A 17,876-nucleotide genomic window follows, 5' to 3' on the forward strand; every position below is an offset into this window, starting at 1 on the left:
TTAAATATTTTTAAAACAAAATTTGCCTAACAGACTGGAGTAACCACAAAATGAGGTCTATGATCCCTATGTTGTTTATCTTGCATCCTATATTACATAGCTACAACGTATGAGAGTCAATGACACAAGGACAAATTGTATTTTCAGTACTGAATTTTTGGGTGGGTGAGACTGACTTTTATTGGTATCTTAATGCTGTTTTTGTGATTTACTTTACTTATAACTCTACCTTATTTACTTCCTGCGTTAAAGCCTGGACACTGTATATGCTGAGGCTACCATTTTGCATTACTGATGCAATGTACCGTCCATTTGGGCTAATAGCTGCTGTGCTGATTCCCTCCTCATGATTCCCAATGTCAAACAGATGTTTGCACGTCTGTATATTGATAAATCTCATAATATTATCTTGACTTAGCACTCCAAGAACCTAGAAATAAAGGAGACTTCTATAAATTAGTCCTAATGCAAAACAGAAAAGAAAAGAATGAAATCAAAATTCTGAAATAAAAAAAACTGAAGCAGCAACAGAGCAAATATTTAACGTAGTAACTTTCCTGCATATAGTATAGACTGAATAAGAAAAGCAAATCTCAGTTAAGAAACCACGTGATTTTGTTCTTAAACTTCCTATACAACTGACCTGATTAGAACCACCATCAAAACTATCAGGAAGGAATTCCAGATGGCGAACAGCTCGTACTTTTGTAGGCATCTGGATTATTCTTAACAGCTGTTTTGACTCCAGACACCACAAGTGAAGATGATTCGATTTTCCTCCTGTTACTAGCACCCGGCCATCTCTGCATCAGAAACAGGACTAAGTTTATATCAGACCAATCTAATCTACTGCTAGTTACAATTGTAGGGCCACATATCTTCCATGCTCACAAATCATCACTGCTGAAGATCATAATTTCTGTTGTATTGTGTTGCAAGCATATAATGTTGAAACAGCTCTCAAATGAAATAAAAAGCAAGTTTTGTAGTGGATATTTATAAACTTCATTTTCAGTGTAAATTAAAGAGATCTTTTTTTCCCAATGGTCATGGGTTTGCAGTACAAAGTGGTGCTGCTGTTCTCAGCAAGGAATGGTGCAATCTATAGATGGGTTCAAAATGCTACTACTGATCACTACAGAACCTTGGGGAAGTTGAGATTCCAAAGTTGTGGGCTTTGATTCATCTTCAGTTAAAAATCTTTGATTGTTCAGACGAAATAACATGATCAAGTGGCAGAGAGTGATATCCTTTATGGGTTTATAAAATAGCTTAAGTAAGTTGCTGGATAAGGATGGGGAAACATTAACTCATTTAGTACAAACTAAAACCAAACAAGTGTTATCAATGGAATATTACTGTTGTGCACCTTTCTAAAATGTTTTATAAAAGACTTCCTATTAATAATAGTAAGTTTGGATCACTGCTCCAGCTACCTCACTATTCTCACCAATGGCAATATTGCTGTAATTGCTTAGCTTCATAAGTAATTTTGGCTGCAATATCTTTTCTTTGCTGGCATGCAAATTGAGATGGCCTGAAGTGGACATGATTGACTCATGCACTTCTGAGTTCATTTTTCTTCTTTGTACTGAATACACTTAGAGCTGGTACCAAAAGTGTTTTCTGTTAACACCTCACCTTTATTGGACTGTGCAGCCCTGCACAGAGATTGGAGAGAGTGATTAGTCTGCTTTTCTTTTCTGTATGAAAACCTAAATACTTTTTTGAGGGGGGGAAAAAATCTCACACTAACATTTTGACTTCTGTTAAAAATAACTTTGGTATCTAGTTTAGAGGTGAAAAACTACAGCTCAACGCTTGTGCAAAACATTTTAAAAAAAGGAGAGAAAAATCTGTGTTATCTGCTAAGAATTTTGTAATATTTTCTTTCTGAGTATTTAAGTATCAATTTACCTGGTAACGGCAAAGACTTTATAATGCAACATAGAGCCTTCTATTGGAGTTGGCAACTGGTATTTACATTGAAGAGTATCACATTCCCATGCAAAGATAGAATTATCTTTGAAACAGCTGAGGATGGTGTTGCTTAGCGGAAGAAAGAAAACCTGAAAGAATTAATACGAAAAAGGAAAAAAAATAGAATAATTTTCAGGCTAGTTGCCTTATATACTATAAAAAAAGAAATATTACCATTTGAACTTCAAAAATGTCAGAATAATATAGCAGTAAGTAGGGCCGTACCAAACTCACGGTCATGAAAATCGCGTCACGGACTGTGAAATCTGGTCTCCCCTGTGAAATCTGGTCTTTTGTGTACTTTGATCCTATACTAGATAGATTTAATGGGGGAGACCAGTGTTTCTCAAACTGGGGTCCTGACTCAAAAGAGGGCCGCAGAGGTGGGGGTCGTGAGGTTATTGTAGGGGGGTTACAGTATTGCCACCCTTACTTCTGCAGTGCCTTCAGAGCTGGGTGTCCGGAGAGTGGTGGCTGCTGGCCCAGGGCCCAGCTCTGAAGGCAGCAGCATAGAAGTAAAGGTGGCAATATCATACCATGCCATCCTTACTTCTGCGCTGGTGCTGGCAGCAGCACTGCCGTCAGAGTTGAGGGATAGCTCAGTGGTTTGAGCATTGGCCATTTACGGATCTGGGGAAAAATGTGTCTGGGGATTGGTCCTGCTTTGAGCAGGGGGTTGGACTAAATGGCCACCTGAGGTCCCTTCCAACCCTGATATTCTAGGATTCAATCAAAAGATTTCTCCCCAGGCCAGAGGTCTGTAATACTTTTGGGGGGAGGGATAGCTCAGTGGTTTGAGCATTGGCCTGCTAAACCCAGGGTTGTGAGTTCAATCCATGAGGGGGCCATTTAGGGATCTGGGGCAAAAATCTGTCTGGGGATTGCTCCTGCTTTGAGCAGGGGGTTGGACTAGATGACCTCCTGAGGTCCCTTCTAACCCTGATATTCTATGATTCTATGATTCATGGAAAGGAATGGCAGATGGTGAGGTGGGTCTCATCTGTGCCATTTCAATTAAACAAATCATGTTAATTTCTGTAATACATAGTGGCCATTGTAATATGAGTGTGAGTAAAAATAATAGTTATCTGAAGTTTCTACAATACATTCACAGACTACAATGACAAAGACAAATTCCTGAACTTCAGCTGAGCTGGTATTTTAAAATAGAAGCTTCATTTAGCATTCTCAAAATTTGTATATACCTAATACTACATGGTTGATAATTTGTAATACAACAATAACTGATAATCAAATACAGAGAAATAACCCACAAGAGACCTAAGACCCATTCTTCAGAGAATTTCCTTATACTAAGTCTGATTCAAGTCCTACTGAAATCAACAGGAAAGCATTCCTTGACTTCAAAGGCTTTCGGCTCAGCCCCATTATCTTTGTATTGCATTGTTACATTATTTTATTATATATCTGCACTCAACATGGTAAATTTTCATTCAAAGTTTACATAATTTTTTATTTTGTTGGTTTAATGGTTTATTTCAACAAGGAAACTCATGGATTCTACCAAATTCCAAAAGCTATTGGCAGAAAACTTTACCCACTCACATATGCTAAATGTGGAATACACTACAATCACTTGCTGATTGACAAGGGATATATCAAATTCATCCCCTAATGAAGTGCAGGCACCTCTGGGATAAACATGACAATTATTTGAACAGTGCTCACTACACAACAGTTTTAAGACAGGAATTGAAAGGTGTATCTCTAATTGAAGCTACAGGGTGACTTCCAGAATGTAATAGCCCTAGCTAGAATCCAGTAAAGAAACCGGAGTTAACAGCCCTACACTTTAGAAAAAGCGTCATGAGTTTTCAACGGCCGCAAGTGGTGAGGACCTCCGTCTTAAGGCACAGTCTTTCAAAATAATCTCCTGCAGCATAGTGCCCTCGAGCACTGTGCTCTGACATTGCTTCAATACTGATGAAACATTACTACTTTATGCAGTGATTAGGTGTTCCCTGCAGATCTCCACAACTACTGTCCCATAACCTTATCTTGTGAGATCTGATGGCAAAGGTGAGATGGTTAGAGGACAAAGAAAAGATTGATCTATTTTTTTAAAAGAATATTTTTAAGTACTCCTGATTTTAGTATGTAGTTGTATTCTCAGGTATGTTTATATACCCTTTGTTTAATGACTCTTTACTGACCTTTTGAATACCCACAGATTGGCGGACGTTCAACTTTCTTTTTCTTTGGAAGGTATCGAGATCCCAGAATTGTGCTGTATCAGTGGATGTAGTAATGGCGTATCTGCCCGAACCATGGACGGAGATTGAAGATACTGAAGAATCATGTCCCCTCATCCAACTAACTAGCTCCTTGGTGTCTATGGTGTAAATGAAATTGATTAAAAAGTTATGCAAAGTGAAACAACAAGTCCTAGTATTTTTCAGTACAAACAATCTGAAGGGTGTGGTCTCTTGAGAATGCCTAATGTATCTTTATTTATCATCTCTATCGAACAAATGAGGAACAAGTGAGTTGTCCTTTATGTAATTCCTACACACTATGGGAAAAAACATTCTGCTGATCAGTGGGAAGTAATGGATTTCATAAGTTATTCTTCTACAGCTATCTTGCATAGACTTGTTTAATCTGTCTTCAGTGATCAGTCTTAAAAGTTGTTTGTTGGGCTCCGTTCACAAGTTGGATATGCCTCCTAGGCAGCCTTTGCCAGTGGGAACGTCAATGTTCAACCACACCCCCTCCCTCCAAAAAACAACATAGTTTGAAGGTTCAAACACTTGTTTTAACTTGTGGGTGAAATGAGTGAGTTACTATTTATACATACAAGGAAGGTTGGTTTAATGAACAGCAGGCTACGACCATAGGAACCTCTATATCTGATGCAACATCCTGATTAATTTTTTAGGCATGGGAGTTTAACACATTTGCATACTGTTGACCATCTTTTAGAGTGATTGTCTCAGATCACCTTCTCTCCCATTCATGATTGCATTATCACCTTCCCTCCCACTAGCAACTGGATAATATATTTGTGGCAACTACATCAATTACTCACATAGCAAAGCATTTAAGCTATTTGAAAACTTGTTTTGTACTGCCAAATCACGCTGGAAAAAAAAGAGTCAGCACCATGTGAACAGCCAGCAGTCTTTGGACCAGTCAATAAGATTTGTGTAAATGCATCCAAAGACTTAATTTGGTCTTAGTTGTGTGTGCATACATATTGAAAGGAAAAAAGAGAGGGAAGGACTTCAGAGCTCTGGCAAGATGAATGCCTACTTCTATTTCACCATTTTGTAAGCTAGATTGTCGAGGAATATACTTCTTTATAATCTTATTAGTAGCTATTTAGTTCTACAGTTGGTTACAATCCTCAGCAATTATACTGGTGGAAGAATACCAAAATCCAGAATGATATCTGGTTGGTTTCCACTACTTAATTAAAAGAGTCTAAATCCAGATTGTCTGAAACAGTAGCAGTAAGAATGCACTTCTTAAATGGGGGGAAAGTAACATTATCTCTGAAGATTAACTTCTGAACAATGAATTGCCAATATTGTTAGCCATTTAACTACTAGTCAGATTAGAAATAACTAATTATCATGCTAGATTAATTGTGATATGGATTTGCTATGAAAATCAAACTATTCTTATTTTTCTAGTCAGATTTTTAAAGTGTCTTACCTGTATCAAAGCATTTAATGGAATAATCTGCCAAAGCCACAAGATATTCAGTCTTCCTGCGAAGGTTAAACGCCAAAGCAGTGCAAGCCTGCGTCGTTCGCTGAACAAGACTGAATCTATTTAAAAAACAAAAGAAAAACCAACCACAGCCCAATAGTCAGAAACACTTCAACACAGTGTCCAATGAACCAAATATGCTAATCAGTTTGAACATACTTTACCTTGTGAAAGAAAATTTCATGCAATCTTCCCCTCCCAACCAGTCACAGTCAAAACAAACCCAGTTTAACAAACAGAAACAAGTGTCTTAAGTGGGAGGAGTGTTGCAAAAAACTGACTTATGTATATCAAGAAACCTAAGACAACAATATAGGTTATCAAAATTAGTAACTGAGAGCCACACAGCAAGAGAAATGTTTACCTGTTTCCAGTCAAGTCAAAAGCATAGATGTTCCCTTGGTGGTCTCCAGCAAGTAAAGAATCTCCAGAACTGTCAAAGGCCACATTCAGAAAACGTATTGTCTTTGAATGATATCCTGTGGCACTGTGAATAATGTTTACTATGACTCTATGAGGAAAGCAAACAAATCTCTTGGTTTATTACACCATTGTTAGCATACTTTTCTCTACAATCATTAAAATGTATCCAATATAAAAACATTCTTAGGTTATGTTTTTGCAATTCTGATAGAATTGACTTTTGAGGAAGAACATATACTTTTAAAAACATTTACAAGTGTATTACACAAGAGATTATTTGCTGTCTGACAAGCGAATTAGACCTTCTGTAAAGAAATCTAATGAAAAACTAAAAAGTAGCTATGATTCATGAGAAAAATTCATTTAGATTAGGTGGAGTCGGGAATTATATGCTATGGGGGGGAGGGAAATCACTGAAGACAGCTTTTATCTATATTCTTAAAAATTAGCGTCAGGCCAATCTCGGTTATGTCACACTAATAACTTAAGATATTATGAGACCAAACTGGCTCTCTACCATTTCTGTCTTTCACAGATATCTATCCTTTTGGTTTGTACGTGAGCAGGGGATGGGAGCAGTAGCAGCAGCCAAGGAGATATTGGTAGTCTAAAAAGCAGCAGCTAACACCAAAAGATTGGGGTAGGAGAGTGAAGAGCACATGGGTCTGACCCTCCCTTCAAGAACCAGGGGCAACTGCCTGGAGGGAAATCCCTTTAGAGGGGCCCTTTGATCGACCACCAAGTGGGAAGGGGAGACAGAGTCTGTGTGATTATACCCCACAGTTTGCAGTGGAATCAATAGAAGGGGAAAGGAGAGGCCCAGGCCCCTCTCTTCTCCAGATAAGAAGGCCTTCAAGAGGGCAAAAGAAATGGGCCAGCTGGCAGGAGGAGGTAAGAGCTGGAGTTACTGTAACCTGCCTGCTAAGTTTACCCTTTCTCTATTATTTTTAGAAAAGAAGTGAGGGTCAATAAGAATGAGTCCAGATGGACTTTAAGCTTATTTATTTTAGGTTTCTTATTATAATGGTAACTGGTAATATTTTCATCATGGGAGAATATCAGGAGTACCATTAAAAAAGTACAATGGGAAAACTACCCCAACACCAAAAATTAAAAGCCAACTTTTCACAGGACTGGTCGTGTTAGTCTGCAATATTTACAGAAGATTAAGTCTTTAACTCACCTCCCCATCCAAACTCTTTTCTGAAAATAAAGTAACCCAGCTACATTCTAAGTGGAATAAAAAGCAAAATGACCATAAACTCAATTTATGGAGTCACAATCAGAACCTCTATACCTATTATACAAAAAGTTTCTCAACTTTTGAATACAATATACATGCTAGTTATATCTGTTCATCTTTTGTACTCGTTCTCTACCATCACATGCCTATATTTCTAATAAACTTTCTTGGGAACTTTCTAAGCAATTTTGTCTAATGCAATTTTTAAAAATGAGATTATGCATATTTTTGCTATTCACACTGATGATGCCTCAAAATAATTTGCACATGAATTTACTGCAATACTACTAGAACTGTGTAATTTTCTTCAGGAAGTTTGTCATTTTAAACACCAAGCCTGTGTCATCCTGTTGAAGGCGAATTCCTGTTTGAGAGATATCCTGTGGGGATATAATCACACAGGCCCTGTCTCTCCTCGGTGGCAGATCAGAGGGCCCATAGGAGGGGATTTCTCTCCAGGCCGCAGCCTTAAGCAGCCCCAATCTTGAGGATTCAGGGTCTTTTCTTACTAAGCCTGCCAATGAGTCTACTTTTCCTTTTTTTCCCCCCTAATCATTCCCATTTCACAGTCTTGTGCTTTTCTTCATAATCTCAACTCCACAGTCTGCAAGATCATAGAATGTCTTATGTTGTTCAAACTCCTAATTGATCAAGGCATGGTGTGGTGTGCATGAGGGATAAACAAATAGTATCCTAATGTAGTACTTGATTTTGAGAAATCTCTAATTGTGGAGAACATGTATTATTTATACAGTACTGTGCATGACACTCTTCTGCCAAAAGAGATTACAGACTAGGGGCTAGATCTTGGAAATGGCTCTGCACAGATGCAGTGCTGCCCACCTAAAAGAATTTGCAGGACCTCATCCTAAATTTACATACAGCACAATAAGAGGTAACATTGCACAACAGGATAGGAGCTAGCAGGAGAGGAATAGGAAGGAGTGAGGATAAGGGCTGCAGTAACAAGACCACAGAGAAGAGACCATAATTAGGCAGATATGTTGGATATTGTTATTTATTATTTGTATGAGATATTGCTTTGGTTTGTAACAAGCATCCTTGTAGGTTGCAGTTTTGAAAATATGTTTGCTTGGAAATTATAAGCAAATGCTACTGTCCCTCTGATGTCTCCTTGCTGATGTCCAACTACCAGCTTAAGCTGAACATGTCTGAAACAGAGCTCCTAGCTTTCCACCCCCAAACTCTCTCCACTATCTCCTTGATCACTATGGACAATACAATCATCCCGCATGTCACTCAGGACCGTAACTTGTGCGTCATCTTCAACTGAGAACTCTCTCTTTCTGCATAACATTTCTAAAATATGGCCTTTCCTATCCATGAACACAGTTAAAACTCTGGTCCAGGCTCTCATCTTGCAACTTGATTACCGCAACATCCTTCTCTCTAGCCCTGACAAATACAATCTTGTCCCACTCACATCCACTCAGAATGCTACTAAGATTATTTTCCTAGCCCATCACTTTGACCATGTCATCCCTCTCTTTGAGTCCTTCCACTGGCTCCTTCTTCTCTATGGCATCAAACATAAGATGCTTGTTTTCAATCTCCACCCTCGCCAACACCTCTCAAGCACTATTGAGCTGTTGAGGCTCACCTCTGATCAGCCCAAAGCGCCAGCTTCCACTGCGTACGTCAAATTTTCAGACAAGCACTTTTGTACTTTCTCCCATGCTGCCCCACAAGGCAGGAGGTGGTGTTCTTGTAAACATCTGCAAGGCTAGCTCATTATCTACTTTCAAATCCCGCTTTATAACTCTTCTTGGCCATGAAGCCTACAAAATACTCAGTTAGGACAAGGGGTGTGCTGAGACCTATCATGCTGACCCATACTGCCTCATTGTTTCGCCCTACTCTCCCATCTGTCGGTATCCGTCTGATGTCTTTAGTCTTATGCTTAAACTAGAAACTCCTTGGGGCCAAGCCTGGCTTCGTTCTGTTTGTACAGCACCTAACACAACCGGATCCATGAGCAAGGCCACTAAGTGCCAGCATAAGATCTGTAATAAAAGTATTACAGACTTCTGGCCTGGGGAGAAATCTTTTGATTGACTCCTAGAAGATCAGGGTTGGAACGGACCTCAGGAGGCCATTTAGTCCAACCCCTTGCTCAAAGCAGGGCCAATCCCCAGACACATTTTCCCCCAGATCCCTAAACGGCCCCTCAAGGATTGAACTCACAACCCTGGGTTTAGCAGGCCAATGCTCAAACCCCTGAGCTAGCCCTCCCCCTCTTGATGTTTGTTTCCTTCACGATGGGCTATTCCTAGGCCAGCCCACAGCTCGGAGACCTGCGCAGGGGCTTCCCCGCCCCAGCCCCCTGGCTGCGCCCTTGCAGCGACCTTCATCCTGAGCAGCTTATCCACATCTACCCCCTCGGTCTCCTCGTCCCGCCTCCCTCCGAGTCCTCCCCCGTTACCCCTGCTGCGCGGCCGGGGCGGGCTTGCGGTGCCAGAGCTTGCCCTGCTCCCTGTTGCCCAGGTCCGAGCTCTGCATCCTCACGCGGCGGGAGGCGCTTCCCTCCTACACAGCTACACCGACCAGCGCGGACCCCGGGGCGGCTCCGCACCAACCGCCACTTCTCCCGCCGGCCGCGGCGCGGGAGGAGGGAAGGGAGCACAGGGGGTGTCCGAACCATGGTACAGTCCGTTGGACCTTCTGAATGCAGCACACTGGTGGGAGAAAGTTAGCCCTAACCCCCACCCCGGGGTAATGGAACAGGCCACGCATCCCGGAAGCACTGGCGCCTGCCGGGAAGTGTAGTTCCCTTTGAAGGTTGGGGGAGGCTGTGGGTGTGGCCGGCGGCTCCGGCCTGAGCTGAGTGGGCGGGGCAAGAGGGAAGGTATGAGGGGAGCGTAAGCAGGTCAGGAGGCTGAGGAGGGAACTCAAGGGAACAGCTGTCCCCAGCGGGGACTCCCTCCCTGGGTTTTCTTCACTCCCCACAAAAAATAACTCTTTGAATACAGGCCTCCAAGCATGTTGAATAATAAAACAGTAGTGGCCTGCAGAGCCCAAATCTCATCTTTCACCACGTGCCCCTATTTTTCAATGAAGTTGGACTCAAGGGATTGGGTAAGGCCAATGAGATTTGGGCCTGGATGTTTTCTTTTTAAAAAAGTTTGCTTCATTGTGATTTAGGGAGCTCTCCACTGGTTCTTTGTAATCACCAAGAAAGACAATATGTTGGCTTGCAGCAACAGACTGTATTTTTGTACTGTGGCTTGTCAGATATAATCCCTCTATTACAATATGGAAACAAAATTTAGGGAGATTAAAAGAAATGATAAGTAAAACTCTAAAATAGATGTTTTTTGCCAGATTGGGGCCTTGGGACATACATGCAACATGGTGGATATTAGTCACTGTGTGATTGACTGTATGTTTGAGAAAGTTTGTGGGAAGGAGCAGAAAAGAGCATTGGGGCTGCAGTACAATGCTTGCATAGACTTTTTTGCCCTGTTTTGCTGTAAGAGTTTAACAGTGAGAGATTGCTAGTCACGGGTCAGTGCGTGGGTTTGTGCAAATTAGGAGCGTACAGGGAAACCAGCGAGAGGAAGGCGGCTGCAAGACTTGTCTGTCTTTGAACAGAATTGTGTGTTAAGGGTTCTTGCTTTGAATTCTTCCACTGGAGTCATTTCGGGGAGTTACCTAATTATGGTGTTCGTTGTGTGTCTGGGAGTTCGTCATGGTGAGGTAGAAAACCCCATCTCGGCTCTATAAGCTAATATCAAGTGTAGGTCAGGGGTATGAGGTCCAGATCCATGCCCTGGTCATGGGAGCCCTGGGTGCATGGGACCCCCACAATGAGCCAGTACTGAGAGCGTGTGGGATCAGTCGATGCTACGTCCGGCTCATGAGACAGCTCATGGTGTCTGACACCATCAGGTGGTCCAGAGACATCTACATGGAACACATCACGGGACACCGCCAGTACCAGGTCAAGTAACCGAGAACACCGACCAGTGAAATAACCCACTTCCTTCCTTGACGAACTGAGGGACACACCCCACCCATGTACTTATTATCTACACCAATATCGACTTGGACTCTTAATACATTCCATGGGTGGCGTACTCAAGCCCACTTATCCACTGATGCTATAAAAACTCCCACACCCCAATCTGGATCTATGCTGGTTTTGTGATATGTATGTACCTAGTGAATCTTGTAACCAATACTCACAATCCCCCATAACCCAAGCCCGACCCCAGATGTAGAGTACCTTCCCTCTTAATTTGTGTAAATTTGATTTTAAACATTAACTTTAATAAAATTTTTAAGTCTCTTGGCCTATCAAAGGCCGTGATTAAGTGTCTTGATGTTTTTGGTCTTTTGGCCTCGAGATGAAAACCTTGTCTGTGTCTCTTGGACCGTGAAGTAAAAATATTATCTAAGTTATATCTGTTCTTATCAGTTTAATTTATTTTGATGGACATCTGAAACACCTGCTCTGAAGATGGATTCTCCTGCTGCCATTTTTGAAAAAAATCGATGCTGCTTTGAAGATGTATTCTGCTGCTGCTATTCTGGAAGAAAATTCTCTCTCTGCTCCTGAGACACCCCCAGTTCCACTTTCTGCTGCTGCTACTCCTACATCCTCTACCTCTCAGAAAACTCAGTGGAAGCCCATCTCAAAGACCACCCTTGGCACCTCAAGGAAGACACGGACCACCAACAGGGATGAAAAAATCCGCACGTGGCTGAAGAAAGCCCCTGGGGACATCTCTGCAGGGAGACCTAGCACCACGAGGACAGCTCTTCGGAACCTCACATACAGGAGCAACAACATCTCGCCAGCTCTTCAGGAGGAGGACCCCCGGAGAACCTCTCACACTGCCCAGGACCAGGATACTGATCACTGCCCCGCTGCTCCAGAGAGGGATGCTCCCAAAGGAGCCACCTCCTTAACCTGGGACCCCGAAACTACTGCCCGGAGGAAGGCCGCTCCAAGGGGAAATGCACTCCACAGCCCAGGATCTCGATGCCGCACGCTGCTCTTCCAAGCAAAGAGATATCGTGGCCAGTGAGTCCAGCACTCCCCCAGGAGTAACTTCACCTCCTCAAGCTTCAAAGTGTAGTGTCTGTTCTTATCAGTTTAATTTCTTCTGATGGACAACTGCAAACACCCATCCAGAAGATGGAATCTCCTGCAGCCATTTTTGAAAAAATTGATGCTGCTTTGAAGATATACTCCACTTCTCTTATTTTGGAAGAAAACTCTTTCAGCTTCAGCTACGCTGTCATCGGCTCCTGCTGTTCCTGCTTTCCAGAAAGCTCAGCAAAAACCTATCCTGAAGATCACCCTTGGTGCCTCACAGAAGACCCAGACCACCTGCAAGAACAAAAGCATTAGGAGCTGGCTGAAGAAACCCCCCGTGGATACCTCTGCAGGGAGACCTGGCTCCAGAAGGACGGCTCTTCGGGGCTTCACATCCAGGAGCAAGGATATCTCAACAGCTCTTCAGGAGGGGGACCCTCGGAGAACCCTGCCCGCTTCCCAGGACCAGGATGCTGAGCGCCGCCCCGCCGGGAAGAAAGCCACCGCGGGAGCCCTCCGACGACCCAGGACCAGGATGCTGATCGCCGCCCCGCCGGGAAGGATGCCACCGGAGGAGCCCCCCGGTGACCCAGGACCAGGATGCTGATCGCTGCCCCGCTGCTCCAGAGAGGGATGGTCCGGAAGGAACCACCTCCTCAACCCCAGACCCCAAAACTACTTACCACCCGGCTGTCCGGAGGAGGGCCGCTCGAAGGGAATGCACTTCAGAGCCCAAGATCTCGATGCCGCACGCTGTCCTTCCAGGCAAAGAGACAATGTGGCCAGTGAGTCTAGCGCCCCCCCAAGAGCGACTTCATCTCCCCAAGCTTCTCTACCAGACCCAGAGGAATCACCTGGCGAGTCTGCAGGCACAACAGAGATCCTCCCCACGGAGGGTGAGGCAGGGGAAGAAGACCACATCTACCTCCAGTACCCGCTCCCTACAGGTCTCCTCCTCTGCCCCTTCTGTCTCCCCGTCCATGGAGTCCAGACCCTCGGGGCCCTCAGCAAACAGGTTCGTAAGACCTACAACAAACGGATTGCTTTCCGGTGTAGCCGCTGCAGTCTCCCCTTCGAGACCCAAAAGAAATGTAAGTTTCATCAAGCCATGTGCAGAGGACCCCCCACGACCGCGAAAGTGAATCCCACTGACATCCTCCGGGTTCCAACCTTGACCCCCACCGATGATCTGGCTTCAGCACCCCAGCCAGCGTCCCCATAGTAACAGCAGATAAGGGGGGACCAACCGCCAACTGAGGGAAGCGTAACCCCTGCCTCGAGGACTGACGATGCTACCAAAAGGACCAGTTCCGTCTCCAGAATCCCCACACTGGACCCTGCTGTGAGGGGGACCACCGCCACCTCCCAGGTCAACAACCTCACCAGATGCCTCAGCGACCTCGTAAAAACCATCCGGCACAACACGGACAGTAGACGCTGCAGCACTCCCCCACAGGTAACCTCATGCCGTCCTGCCATAGGAGCAACTAGCATCATCCCCCAGGCTACACGGCGAGATCCAGCCAAGGGAGGAGCCTCCCATAGCCCCCAGATCCCACAGCCAGACCCCGCCCCCGGGAGACCCAACACCTCCTCCAAGGTTACTCAAAGAGCCTCTGACCGCCAAAAACCCCATGCCCCACCGAGGACCCACCAGCTGGATGCCGCCCGCAGAAGAACCAAAACCATCCCCAGCACTTCCAAACACGACCACGCCCCCACAAAGCCCAGCACCGGTGCTTCCAGAACCCCATTCCCTCCCGGAAGATCCAGTGCTGCCTCAGAGACACCAAGAGCTGCCCTCCCCACCACACCAGGACCCCCGCCTCAAGACCCACCTGAACACCGCTCCACAGTCCGAGGGACAACAAGGCCGCAGACAGTCCCCGCAGCACCTGAACCTGCAGAGACAACGCAGCAGGAGGAGCGATGGCCACGAGCGAGGATCGCCATTCCGTGGCAGTCCGCCTGGATGGAGGAGCTGGCAAAGGCTGAGGACTTTGAGAACTTCGACACCCTGATGGACAGACTGACTGCAGAACTGTCTGCGGAAATTACGGCCAGAAGGAGGGAACCCCAGGAAGCTGCACGGGCCACTCGCAGATTCCCTGCGCCGGGCCGTAACAACACCGCCAGAGAAGGCAGGAGAGGGGACGTCGGCCGCCGCTATGATCCAGCGGCTGCATCCCGTATTCAGAAACTATACAGGATGAACCGGACGAAAGTCATGAGGGAGATCCTCGACGGGACCTCCTCCTACTGTGCCATCCAGCCCGAAAGGCTCTACTCCTACTTCAAGGATGTGTTTGATCACGAGGCCCAGACCAACTTGCGACGCTCAGAGTGCCTTTCCCCGATACCCCGGATCGACCTCAATGAGGACTTGGAGGGAGATTTTTCCCCGCAGGAGGTGCAGGCGAGGCTGTCGAGGACCAAAAACACCGCCCCTGGAAAAGATGGCATCCGCTACCCCCTGCTGAAGAAGCGAGACCCCGGCCGCTTGGTGCTCGCTGCCATCTTCAACAAATGCAAGGAGTTCCATCGTGTTGCCCGTTCCTGGAAAAAGTCCATGACCGTGCTCATCCACAAAAAAGGCGACCGAGACGACCCCGGCAACTGGAGGCCCATCTCCTTCTGCTCCACCATCTACAAGCTGTATGCCAGCTGCCTCGCGGCAAGGATCACAGACTGGTCAGTGTGCGGGGGTGCCGTCAGCTCAGTGCAGAAGGGTTTCATGTCCTGCAAGGGATGCTATGAGCACAACTTCCTCCTTCAGACGGCCATCCAGGAGGTCCAAGAGGCAGTGCGCAGTAGCATGGCTTGACCTGACCAACGCCTTTGAGTCCATACCCCACCATCACATCTTTGCCACCCTGGGAGAGTTCGGGATGCCAGAAACCTTCATCCAGATCCTCTGGGACCTCTACAAGGACTGCACCACCACCATCCGCGCCACAGATGGAGAAACGGACGCCATCCCCATCCGCTGCGGCGTGAAACAAGGATGCCCCCTTAGCCCCATCATCTTCAACCTGGCCATGGAACCGCTCATCCGAGCCATCTCCAGCGGCCCGACCGGCTTCGACCTGCACGGCAAGAAACTCAGCATTCTGACCTACGCGGACGATCTGGTCCTGACCGCGGATGACTCAGAGAGCCTCCAAGGTATGCTAGATGGCACCAGCCGAGCTACTGACTGGATGGGGCTCCGCTTCAATGCAAAGAAGTGCGCAACTCTGCACATTGACAGCAGCAAAAGGGACTCGGTGCAGACAACGGGGTTCCAGATCCAGGGTGAGCCCGTCATCCCCCTGGCAGAGGGGCAGGCATACCAGCACCTGGACACGCCAACAGGGTTCCGTGTCCGGCAGACATCCGAGGACACCATCCAGGAGATCTTGCAGGATGCTGCCAAGATTGATGCCTCCCTGCTGGCACTGTGGCAGAAGATAAAGGCCCTGAACACCTTCCTGATCCCACGCATCTCGTTCACCCAAAGGGGATCCGCCATAGCGAAGGTGCCCCTCAACAAGGCAGACAAGATCATCCGTAAGCTGGTGAAGAAGTGGCTGTTCCTTCCCCAGAGAGCCAGCAACGAGCTGGTCTACATCGCCCACAGGCACGGCGGCGCCAACGTCCCCTGCATGGGTGAAATGTGTGACATCGCGATGATAACCCACGCCTTCCGCCTGCTGACATATCCCGACGCCACGGTGAGGAACATTGCGGCGAACACCCTGCGTGATGTGACAGAGAAGTGGAATGGCAGAGCCCCCTCGAACCAAGACATCGCCACCTTCCTGAGCGGCTCCCTGGATGGGGAATTCGGACGGGAGGGACGCGACATTGCTTCACTGTGGTCCCGCACTTGCAACGCCACGCGTCGCCTGGGGAAGCGGATTGGCTGCCGCTGGCAGTGGTGCAAGGAGCGCCAGGAGCTGGAAGTCCAGGTGCCTCAGATTAGGTCGGACGACAACACCATCGTCACCCCGAAAGCCAGGGGCTTGCTAGAGAGGACTCTGAAGGCCGCCATCCGCTCGCTGTACGTGGAAACCCTGAAGCGTAAACCAGACCAGGGTAAAGCCTTTGAGTTGACCAGCAAGTGGGACGCCAGCAACCAGAACAGGACTCCGGCATTTAAACTCCCATGTTTAAAAAAGATGAACTCAAACTGGAACGGGTGCAGAGAAGGGCGACTAAGATGATCAGAGGAATGGAAAACCTGTCGTATGAAAAGAGACTAGAGGAGCTTGGGTTGTTTAGTCTGACAAAGCGAAGGCTGAGGGGGGATATGATTGCTATCTTCAAATATATCAGAGGGGTTAATACAAGGGAGGGAGAGGAATTATTCCAGCTTAGTACTAATGTGGACACGAGAACGAATGGATATAAACTGGCCGTGGGGAAGTTCAGGCTTGAAATTAGACGAAGGTTTCTGACCGTCAGAGGGGTGAAATATTGGAACGGCCTTCCGAGGGAAACGGTGGGGGCGACGGACCTGTCTGGTTTTAAGATTAAGTTGGATAAGTTTATGGAGGGAATGGTTTAATGGTAAAACATAGTAGCCAAGGAAGACCAAGCAATGGTACATGAATAGCATAATGGCCAACAAGGGTCAGGCTAGAGACTCTTGCCTATATGCTCGGGGTATTACTGATCGCCATATTTGGGGTCGGGAAGGAATTTTCCTCCAGGGTAGATTGGCTGAGCCTCTGGAGGTTTTTCGCCTTCCTCCGCAGCATGGGGCAGGGATCACTAGCAGGAGGGTCTCAGCCGATTGAAGTCACTAAAACACAGGATTGGGGACTTCAACGGCAGAGTCCAGGGAAGGGTCTTGCGGCCTGCATCATGCAGGGGGTCAGACCAGATGATCATAATGGTCCCTTCTGACCTTAAAGTCTATGAGTCTATGAGTCTATGAGATAGATAATAAGACAGAAAACATCATATCGCCTCTATAGAAATCCCCGGCACCCCCACACCTTGAATACTGCGTGCTGATGTGGTCGCCCCATCTCAAAAAAAAAAAAGATATATTGGAATTGGAAAGATTCAGAAAAGGGCAACAAAAATGATGAGGGAGGGGGTATGGAACAGCTTCTGTATAAGAAAGGCTTTCTTTGCCCCCCCTTTTTTTTTGCTGAAAGAGTTAACAGTGAGAGATTGCCAGTCACGGGTCAGTGGGTGAGTTTATGCAAATTAGGAGCGTACAGGGAAACCAGCGAGAGGAAGGCGGCTGCAAGACTTGTCTGTCTTTGAACAGAATCGTGCGTTAAGGGTTTTCTTGCTTTGAAATCTTCCACTGGAGTCATTTCGGGGAAGTGATCCTCACTTAGAGTTACCTAGTTATGGTGGTTGCGTGTCTGGGAGCTCGTCACGGTGCGGTAGAAAGCGGTGGGAGCAGGGGGTGTGCGTACGTCGCAGAGCTTCTGC

General features: G+C 46.2%; 1 protein-coding gene across 6 annotated transcripts in view; it reads right to left on the reverse strand.

The window, feature by feature from the left end:
• TBC1D31 (TBC1 domain family member 31) overlaps positions 1–10,028 on the reverse strand; it is a 35,494-nt gene extending 25,466 nt beyond the window's left edge. For 2 of the 6 annotated variants that reach the window (XM_054018903.1, XM_054018901.1), the window contains exons 1-7: positions 9,825–10,025; positions 6,080–6,226; positions 5,659–5,774; positions 4,155–4,333; positions 1,918–2,069; positions 644–803; positions 230–430 (exon numbers count right to left, since the gene is read on the reverse strand). In XM_054018903.1, the coding sequence (XP_053874878.1) occupies positions 230–430; positions 644–803; positions 1,918–2,069; positions 4,155–4,333; positions 5,659–5,774; positions 6,080–6,226; positions 9,825–9,901 (1,032 nt within the window). In that variant the 5' untranslated portion in view covers positions 9,902–10,025. Of the gene's footprint in view, positions 1–229; positions 431–643; positions 804–1,917; positions 2,070–4,154; positions 4,334–5,658; positions 5,775–6,079; positions 6,227–7,321; positions 7,369–9,824 lie in introns of those variants that run through there. The other 4 variants (XM_054018906.1, XM_054018905.1, XM_054018902.1 and 1 more) reach the window with 3 other exon arrangements.
• Between the last annotated feature and the right edge of the window lie 7,848 nt (positions 10,029–17,876).

The sequence above is a fragment of the Malaclemys terrapin genome, chromosome 2 (assembly GCF_027887155.1).
Source record: "Malaclemys terrapin pileata isolate rMalTer1 chromosome 2, rMalTer1.hap1, whole genome shotgun sequence".
Lineage (NCBI taxonomy): Eukaryota > Metazoa > Chordata > Testudines > Emydidae > Malaclemys > Malaclemys terrapin.